Genomic DNA, 10757 nt, shown 5'->3' with positions numbered 1-10757 from the left:
TTATTTCAAGCTAAGGTTGGACTTAGAACTTTTGAAAGTTCCAATAAGTTTTTTAGCCATTAACATTAGTAAATTAAATAGTGCTAACAAAAGCCCAAACCAAAATCAAATCAATACTAATGCCAACAAAAGACATTTAATTCAATACTACGAATGTGAATGTATTGAATATCTATTTTTTGTTTTGTAATAATTTAGATAAAAATGCATAACCTATTTTTATTTTTTCTTTAGCGTTTAGTCATGTATTTAATACTTCTTTATTAGTCTACTTATTTTAGGATGACTTAGTACTCTTAGATTATGTTTATTTTTATTATAGTTTTTTAATTAGCAATATTTATATTACATAATTTTATTGTTGAATATTTTAGGATAATGCCATGACATATCTCATATTTTGTATTATTTTCTTAGAAAATACTTATATAGTTGTATTTTACTAGGACTAAAGAAATATTTTGAGCATAATTTATATGTTTTGTTCTACGAAGATTTTACCAGGAAAAAAATCCGAAAAAACCCGAATAACCCGAGAAAAACCGAGAGTGAAAAATACGAGTTTTATTGATTTGGTTTGGTCTTTAGATTTAATAATCCGACACAATTGGTTTGGTTTGGCAATTGTAAAATCCGAACCAACCCGATCTATGTACACCCCTAGGTCACACGAATATAACTTTACAGTTGCTCCAAGACTCCCCTTCTCCAAGTCACTTACTTCTTAACTCTAAGGTAATAGACTATGAATTTAACTTATACTATCTAGGTCATCTTTACATGTTGTAGCAGATAATTTATCTTAGTTTCAAGAAAACGAATTCCACTTTTAAGAAAGGTTAGCTGTAAATATCTTTTGGATGAGCTGATAGTGTAAAATTTTCTCCAATTTGTCAGTATGTATAAATTAAACTTAGTGGTGGAGCCACATTGAAAGCAAGGGGATTCATATGATACCCTTTGCTCAAAAGAGTTGTACTTATTATACATTGTATATTACAATCTACAAGCAAAAAATAATTAAGTGTATAATTAATATAAGGGTTGAATTCAGAGGCCGATCTAGGATTTGGAGGTTCCGGCTGCCAAGTTGATCTATTTGATCAACTATGCGCTTTGACTCGAATTGTTCATCTTTTAACAAATAGAGCTAGGAAATAAACAAGAGAGCCTTATTATACTTGAACAAACAAAATATGTCAATAATAAATTAAAAGAGAATTGTGTCGACAATAAAAATTTAGGAAGGAAAACTTGACCACCTTGGCCACTTTTGTTATTGCGGGTGGCACTTTTAATATTTGTACTATTTCTTATCTATATATATACAATTCTAATGAAGCTTGCGGGTGTCGTGCCACTCCCACATTACAACATAGATCAGCCCTTGGTTGAATTCCCTTGATTTGGAACAGAAGCTTGATATAGCCTATTTTTAGAAGAGTTGAATCCACTTAATAAAATCTCTGGCTCCGCCACGGGTTAAACTCATAAGCTATATATTTTGCATGAGGATTTACAACGTTGTCTAAATTAAGAGGTGATACACATTAGGCCCGAATTAAGCAAGCGAAAAGTTTTGATTTTAATATGGGCCAGTCTCAATACAACCATCATCAGGCCCTAACTTAATCAAGTAGTGGCCCATAATCAAGATCCAAAGTATATTACTACACCCAACACAGTTGTGTAAAGTGGACCTATAGGAAATTGTAGGCCCATAGGAATGACAAAAGTAGATCACAAAGATAAGCGAACAACTTGACTATAGTATAGATCGGATGGCAGTAAGTGAGCAGATGATTGGGATCTTTCTACTCTTAACCAAAATTTTTGGGTTCGAGTCCCGTGAATGGAGAACCTTTCAGCAGGAAGCGTTAAGACAGTCAAACCGCAAGTTAGGAGCAAAACATATGGAACATATCTTATGAATACCCTCTCATGCAAAATTTGTCTCTCTTTTGGCTTCTTAGGCATCAATTTTAGTGCATCTTAGGGTAAGGATATCAAACACATAATTACCTTTTCCTTTGGAACATAAACTTTAGGATTTCAAAAACTATATGAAGAGCATTCTGAAGTTACTAGGCGCTCTGAATTCGTCGATTCTAAATTCTCAATCACGCCAGCAATTCTAGTATAAGCTTCTCAAACAATTGGATCTGTTAGTGTTAGTGCATTTTGGAGTTGAAAAAGAGAAACCATAACATAAAATTTCAGTTAACATAAACATCAAGGAATTGAGGCCAAATATAGAACCAATAGGCACTTAGAAGAAGGCTGCATTACATAAGCATTTATGAAACAAAAGATGTTCTTGATTTAACCCTAGTTCGGAAACTCAAGGACAAAAGCATTATATAGCTTCCTTACCTTAGACCAAGATCATCAGCTTAACTTAAAATCAGGATACTCAGTAAAGATCACCCTCCTTGTGAGTGTGGATCACACAATCAGAGGTTGGGTAAGAAACACACGTAAGCAGATAACCCTCCTTCATTTGGTTGTCGTCTAGAAACGATCCGTCAGATTGATCAACAGAACCCGACTCTAACTTCCCAGCACATGTCGAGCAAGCACCAGCCCTGCACGAATAAGGGAGTTCGACTCCAGCTTCTTCAGCTGCATCGAGGATGTAAGTATCAGATGGTGCTTCGAACTCATGTTCTGTACCATCTGGACAAACCAACTTGACCTTGTACACGTTTGCTGATGCTCTAAAACCAGAGTCAGCTTTCAAGCCAAAGGATTTCGAGATGCTCCGCACAGAACCCAGAGAAGATGGGATTTTAACAAATGTGCTCTTTTTCTGAGTCTGAGGAGCAGCTTTGAACATGCAGGTGGAAGGAAGTCTCACTGTCGACATGATTTACCTGATCAAAATTTACAAGCAATCATGAAATAAACAAGTAATAGAGAGGGACTATAATGAAGAATGTCTAATATACATCAATACTGACCATAGAGTAACAGTATATATAGGAAGCATAAGTTTGAAGTGCCAAATGAAATAAGTAAACTTAATCAAACTCATTGCTTTTGTTTACTTATCGCAGACAAATTTGAACATGTCCGTTTCAGGTGTTAATATATATCAAATTTACAACAACAGCAATAACAAACCTAGTGTAATCCCACGAGGGGGTCTAGGGAGGGTAGTATGTACCCAGACCTTACCTTACCTCTACCTCGTAAAGATAGAGAAGTTGTTTCCGATAGACTAAGATTTATCAAATTTCTATTCTTAAATATGGTGGGAAAAAAATCATATCTAAACGAATAATGTATATAACTGTTACTACTTAAAGTTATGTATTAATCCACATCTATGTAAAACTTTTCAAGCCAGAACAGCAGCAAAGGAGGACTTGTTAGAACTTTTAATTTGACATTTTGACAATACATGCCATGTTGTAGATGAAAAAGAAATGAATATCTGCTAGTCCATTTCTTATAAGACAAGGCTTTGAATATCTGGAGCATTATGAGAAGATGCAAGCGGGTGGCTTCATGCTCTTCACTCTAAGCTCCATGTTGCGGAGATAAAATTTACTAGCATAATAATTTATGATTCTATACTAAGGAAGTGTTAAACTTAATCCACTGTACATTGCCAAGGCTATGACTACTGATCGAAGATATAAGATGCACATTACACATAAAAGAACAAATAAACATCTTGCTTAGTCACCATCTTAATATCCTTTCAAACACTTCGGCGAGGTTAATCAGACTAAAGCATATGCTTTTTCTTCTTTTCCTATGCAATATATTTCAGGAAATTCAAAGAAGGCTTGTGCAATTCTTCTTCTAGATGTTCCCAACTTCTGGCTGAATTATCAAGTTTTAGAGAATTGCATCTTCTCAAAATTAGACTTGATGCAATTAGTAAATTCCTATGTATCAGAAAGCTATCCTCTACATGAATAGTGTTCCTCTATCCGACACAAAAAAGGTGCCATTTTATCTCAATCCACTAAATCAAATTTCATTAAGAGGGAATCTCAAAAACCAGTCAGAAGTCCATTTTCATTTAACTAGTCCTATTTCAGGCTTTAAAGAAAATTACACACTCAAAAGCACCAAATCTGTAATACTAAGTATAGAGCTAAGCTTTTCCAATGAGTTATATCATTAGATAAAATCCACACTTGTGATTCAAGCCAGAGTCTATTCACATAACTTAGTTTTCACCAAAAGAGAGAATATAAAACAGAGAATTGAAATAAAGACAAAACAATCTCTTTCATTAATATGTTTACATAATTATGCATAGCAACAAACATTGACAAGTACAACAACAAAAAGAGGTTCAAAAGTCATTTTCCATCTGCATCTCATACGGCTACAAGTTATGCTGTTTGACCTTGAATCAAGCTCACAAAAAAAAAAAATCAAAGAATTCTAAAAAGTTTAAAAAACCCAAAATCCAACCTTTCACAGAATTTCAATCTTTAATCAGATACCACAGAATTTCACCAAATGATGAATCAAAAACAGAAATCTCAACAACCCATACCCAAAAACAGGAAAACCCCAATTACCAAAACTTAAACACGTGGGAAAATAGCCCAACGTGCACATGAAGAATCAAACAAGTAAATTCAAACAAAAGCCCAACAATTTTTTAAAAAAGAACTCCAAAAAGCTTCAAATACCCAAAATCCAGCTTTGTTTAAAGATTCAACCTTTAATAAAATACCAAAGGAATTTCACCTGATGAATGATCCCCCAGAAATCTCAAACACACGGCAAAACCAAATTCGTGAAGTCAAAATACATCGGAGAAAACAACATGCACATGGAAAAGGAAAAAGAAGTAGATTCTCACAGCAAAAATCCAAGAATCTTTCAAAAGGGTAAAGAGAGTGAGGTGAGAATTTTTACCAATAGAAGAAGTGGGGTTGGCTGCTGATCTGAAAGTAAGCGGAGTTGTCGAGGGAGCAAGACTCGAGACTCCTAATTATAATTTATAGACAGGAAAAAGTAAAGGGCTTTTGTGATTTGGCAAAGTTGGCATCAAATACGTACCGCCCATGTGTTTCTCTTTCTCTTTCTCTTTCTCTTTTTCATTGCCAAACTTGAATTGACCTTTTTGCCTTTGTACCCTTTTTCGTTGTTTTTGGTTTTTCTAGCGTTTAGCCATAAATTTTGTTGAAATTTAAAATTTAAAAAAATTAAAGTTGTGCTGAAAAATAATTTTTGAAAGTTAAAATTTATGTTGGATATACATTTTATTTGAATAAAAATGTTAAATTTTTATGAGTGAAAAAAAAATTTCACCCAAAAACTGCTCTAAATCAATTTTTGAAAACTTAAATTTTATTTTTATATTTTTTTAAAAAAACTGATCATATACTATGGAAAAATTAATGTTTTCACATTTTTTTTATGACCAAAAGCAGCAAAAATTTATGACAAAAGTGGAGCTCAGTACCTGTCTAGCGCCGAAATTTTGTGACTTTATTTTAATGTTCGAATTCGAAATATATAAATCGTTAAACATAGAGGAGTACTACCCTCCCACCATAGTTTTTGGTGCATACATTTGATTTCTACTTCTTACTCTCTTCTGTTCAAAATAAGTGATTTTTTGGTCTTTTTTTTTGTGATTTTTTTAGATTTCAAAAATGAATTAATTATTTTTTTTTCTATATTGTCCTTGAAGTAAATAATGTTGGAGTATGCGTTAATAGTGTTTATGTGAGATAGTAAAGGTTAATATGGTCAATTTCATTATTAATTAATGTTAAAAAGTAAATTTCTTAAACTGTGTGAAAACATCCAAAAATCACTTATTTTGGACCGGAGGGAGTAACTTGTTGATTTCATTCCAAAACAAAAAGGAAAAGTGAACAACAAAATAAAAGCAATTTAAAGCAAGACAATTTGCTATCTAAACTGTGTTGCATGTTTGGTTATGATAAAACGTCTAAATTCTATTTAAAATTGATATTTGATTGAATTTTGGGATACAAAATGCTCTACTCCACCTCTATACAAATAAAATGCAATGCTTTAAAAAAACAACAAAAAATCTGGTAAACCTTGTTAAAGATGCAACTATTTTGACAGTTAAACTACAGTTTCTAAAAAACAAAGAATGAGAAACGTATGAACTTTAGGACGATCAGTTATATCTATATACACTAGTGAATTAGCAGCGCTTCGCGCGGTGTGACATAAAAAGAATATATAATTAGTTCAAACATCTATGTTATGAGTCTTTTTAATAATCTTAAAATTATTTGAAATGGTAAAATTTATTAAAAAAGCAAGTATATATACATACAAAACACACACACACACATATATATATATATATATATATATATATATATATATATATATATATATATATATATATATATATGAGAAAGACACGCATGAACAAACTAAAATAGGAAATAAACAAAAACAGGAAACAAATATCCTTTTATAGTTCTTATTAACAACTAGTAGTCGTACCTGCGCGATGCGCCGTCAATATTAAAAAAATATTTGTCACTTTGTTAATTTTTTAATATTACACTTGGAATTATCACAATGATTTGATTCTCCTATTCTATATAATAGAACAGATAGTTTCAGAATTTTAATAAATAAAATCTCTATTAAATTAAAGGGACTTATATAGTCATCAAATAATTTTTTTGTTATATATTTTTATTTATTATATTATCCAATATTTAGTATAATTATATTGTTAATAAAAATTATTAGCATATTACTTGTTTAATATGTTTGTCCGCTAATTTTTTTGTAATATAATAGAAGATATATATTCTATTACTCTCGAAAATATTTTTTATTTTAAATTTTATTATATTTTTCTCAATAATATTGTTTGAAAATTTTAATGAATAAATACACTTTTTATTTCAAAAAATAAAAACGAAAATGATTTTAAAAAATGAAATAAAGAAATTAACTAACCTAAACCAACCCTCACCCATGTTTGAGCAGTTAATTTAGGTAGTTAATTTCTTTTTTAATTTTCAATAGATGATTTCTTTGTTATTAACAATCCAACAGACGTTCCAAATTCCTGTATTGTCAAAGGTTAAATAGACATCCTGAAAATGAGTCGGCAGAGATTGGTTATATCACTTACGGCTTCCTTTATCCCTGTATTGCAAATATTTCCTAAGAATAAGGTGTCATTAATGTCCTCACTTGGAGCAGTGCCACATCGCTTTCCCATGTCAAAAAGATAAATTAGAATCATAGTGCAATTCCAAATATACACAAATATGACTTGGAAAAAATTATACAACTGGGGGTTTCTCATTTCAGACAAAGCACGGCTTGCTTGCTCCTTAGTTGCAAACTTGACGAATGTGTATCCCTTATTCTTGTTCGTTGACACCTCTCTGTGCATTCGAACATCAATTACGTCTCCAACATGCTGGAACACCCTTTTTAGATCCTCTATTTTATCTTTGCCGACTTTACGGAGGGGGCATAATGCGGAGGGGGCATTGGCGCTGTTGGACTTTGCCAAGGCTTTCGATCTAGTCATTGCAAACTCGAGTTTTACGAAGCGGGATGAACATTTGGTTACTTACCAAAGTTCGGTGGCGAAGACTCAGATTGACTATCTCCTCCTCAGGAGACGCGACAGAAGGTTGTGCGAGGACTGCAAGGTTATCCCAGGTGAGACCCTCTCAACGCAGCATAGGCTTTTGGTGATGGACATTTGTATTAGGATAAGGAGGAAGCAGAGGTCAGTACAAGGACGCCCCAGGATTAGGTGGGGCGCCTTAACTAAGGATAAAGCTAAAGAGTTGGAAGGAAAGTTATCGGCAATGGGAGCTTTGAGAAGTAGTGGGGACGCAAACACAATGTGGTCGACGACGACGGACTGTATAAGAAAGGCGGTGAGAGAGGTGTTAGGGATATCTACGGGCCATTATGGTGGACACAAAGGAGATTGGTGGTGGAATGCAGTTGTCCAAGGTAAAGTGGAAGCAAAGAAGGCGGCTTACCTAAGGTTAGTAGGGAGCACTGACGAGGAGGAGAAGAGAGAGAACAGTCAAAGGTATAAGGTAGCTAGGAAGGAGGCGAAGATGGCAGTGACGGAGGCTAAGACGACAGCTTTTGCTCGTCTGTATGAGGAACTAAGGAACAAAGGTGGGGAGAAGAAGTTATTCCGACTCGCTAAGGCGAGAGAGAGGACAACTCGGGATCTGGACCAAGTGAGGTGCATAAAAGATGATGACGGCAAAGTTTTGATGGGAGATGACCAGATTAAGAGGAGGTGGCAGACCTACTTTCATAAACTTCTAAGTGAAGAAGGGGAGCGGGATATTATACTTGGGGAATCGAGGAATGCCGACAGTCACCATGGATTAAGTAATTGTAGGGACATTGAGATCGATGAAGTCATGGAGGCAATGCTTAAGATGAGAAGGGGCAGAGCTACCGGGCCAGACGAGATTCCGGTTGAACTGTGGAGGTGTGTGGGTCAAGCAGGCTTGGAATGGCTTACTGCATTGTTTAGTGTTATATTCAAGACTAATAGAATGCCTGAAGAGTGGAGGTGGAGTACAATGGTCCCGTTGTATAAGAACAAAGGTGATGTCCAGAGCTGTAACAACTATAGGGGCATCAAATTACTAAGTCATACCATGAAAGTTTGGGAGAGAGTGGTAGAAATGAGAGTGCGAAGGACGGTGTCTATTTCAGACAACCAGTTCGGGTTCATGCCGGGACGATCTACCACAGAAGCTATCCACCTTATTAGGAGGATGGTGGAACAGTACAGAGATAAGAAGAAGGATCTCCACATGGTGTTTATTGATCTGGAGAAAGCGTACGATAAGGTTCCTAGGAAGGTCTTATGGAGCTGCTTAGAGGATAAAGGGGTCCCGAGTAACTATATTAGGGTGATTAAAGACATGTATGATGGAGCTAAGACTCGGGTTAGGACAGTAGGAGGCGACTCTGAACACTTTCCAGTTATTACGGGGTTGCACCAAGGGTCTGCGCTCAGCCCATTCCTATTTGCCCTGGTGATGGATGCACTGACTCATCATATTCAAGGGGAGGTTCCATGGTGCATGCTATTTGCTGATGACATTATTCTAATTGACGAGACAAGAGGCGGCGTCAACGAGAGGCTAGAGATTTGGAGACATGCTCTTGAGTCTAAAGGTTTCAAGTTGAGTAGGACGAAGACGGAATACCTCGAGTGCAAATTTGGAGTTGAGCCGACGGAAGCGGGAGTTGAAGTGAGGCTTGACTCTCAAGTCATTCCCAAGAGAGGTAGTTTCAAGTACCTTGGATCGGTTATTCAGGGGATCGGGGAGATTGACGAGGATGTCACACACCGTATAGGGGTGGGGTGGATGAAGTGGAGGTTAGCGTCGGGAGTCTTGTGTGACAAGAAAGTGCCACCGTTACTAAAAGGTAAGTTTTATAGAGCAGTGGTTAGGCCTGCCATGTTGTATGGAACTGAATGTTGGCCGGTAAAGAACTCACACATCCAGAAGATGAAAGTAGCAGAGATGAGGATGTTGAGGTGGATGTGCGGGCATACAAGGATGGATAAGATTAGGAATGAAGATATTCGAGAGAAGGTGGGTGTGGCCCCCATGGAGGACAAGATGCGGGAAGTAAGACTCAGATGGTTCGGGCACATTCAGAGGAGGAGCACTGATGCACCGGTGAGGAGGTGTGAGCGACTGGCTGTAGTGGGCATGCGGAGAGGTAGAGGAAGACCTAAGAAGTATTGGGGAGAGGTGATCAGACAGGACATGGCGCGACTTAGGATTACTGAGGACATGACCCTTGATAGGGAATTATGGAGGTCGAGCATTAAGGTTGTAGGTTAGGGGAGAGTGTGAATATTTCTACAGCACAATAGAGTGAGACTATCCAGTTAGGAGTTAGACTAGGAATGTCATTGGTCGTCTATTGATGCAGGGCTTTACCTTCTAGTTGTACTATACCAGCCATCTATTTCGTATTTCGTATTCCGTATTTCATATTTCATATCTCTTATATATTGTTGTTATTTTTAATACGCATTTTTATGGTACTAATATATCATCTCCTATTGCTTTTTGAGCCGAGGGTCTCCTGGAAACAACCTCTCTACCCTTCGGGGTAGGGGTAAGGTCTGCGTACATATTACCCTCCCCAGACCCCACTTGTGGGATTATACTGGGTCGTTGTTGTTGTTGTTGTATTTTATCTTCGTCAACAGAAATATCCTTTCCCTTCATCTTCTTGTCGGTATCTTCCATGTGCATCCAATTCCTCATTTTTTTTCTGTAAAGCATGTCATGAATTGTGTCCTTCAACAAAAAGGGACTCCATTACAATTAATATAACGAACAAACTTTTCTAACTCTTTCTCCGCTCTACTTATTCGACCCGTCTTTCACTAATGCTATGTGTCGTACTGACTGCTGATTGTATATAAAATTGTGTGTGACAAAGAAGACATAAAAGAGGCCTAGTTAAGAAGGGGAAGTTTTTTTTGGCTTTCTTAGGGAAGTAAACGGATAACGAAAGCAGAAGGAGCCTTTCAAAGGGTGCTTTAATTTTTACTCAATAAGTGGATACTTTAAAATGAGTTTTCTTTTTTAAAGAGGAAAAAACGTGCCCTTTAATTGTGCCATGTAAAATCAGTTATTTTTTAAAAAAGTAAAAATTCTGAAATTTTGAATTCTAAAAAATAAAATTGTCTGAAATTTTGAATTCTGAAAAAAACTGCCCTTTATATTTATTTTTTTAAATATATTTGAAAC

The 10757-nt window shown here is 35.6% G+C and overlaps 1 protein-coding gene across 2 annotated transcripts; it reads right to left on the bottom strand.

Annotated features, from left to right (window-relative positions):
• Positions 1-2240: 2240 nt before the first annotated feature.
• Positions 2241-4981, bottom strand: LOC104241527 (ferredoxin, root R-B1). Of its 2 annotated transcripts, none has more exons than XM_009796470.2 (2): positions 4888-4981; positions 2241-2873 (listed from the first exon to the last, which is right to left on the bottom strand). In XM_009796470.2, the coding sequence occupies exon 2, from the start codon at positions 2864-2866 to the stop codon at positions 2414-2416; it is 453 nt and encodes a 150-aa protein (XP_009794772.1). In that variant the 5' UTR covers positions 2867-2873; positions 4888-4981; the 3' UTR covers positions 2241-2413. The 2 variants fall into 2 exon arrangements, with proteins under 2 accessions (XP_009794772.1, XP_009794773.1); XM_009796471.2 differs by lacking the exon at positions 4888-4981 and adding an exon at positions 4717-4820.
• Between the last annotated feature and the right edge of the window lie 5776 nt (positions 4982-10757).

Source organism: Nicotiana sylvestris, chromosome 11 (assembly GCF_000393655.2).
Source record: "Nicotiana sylvestris chromosome 11, ASM39365v2, whole genome shotgun sequence".
NCBI lineage: Eukaryota > Viridiplantae > Streptophyta > Magnoliopsida > Solanales > Solanaceae > Nicotiana > Nicotiana sylvestris.
This window is presented reverse-complemented; position numbering and strand designations above follow the sequence as displayed.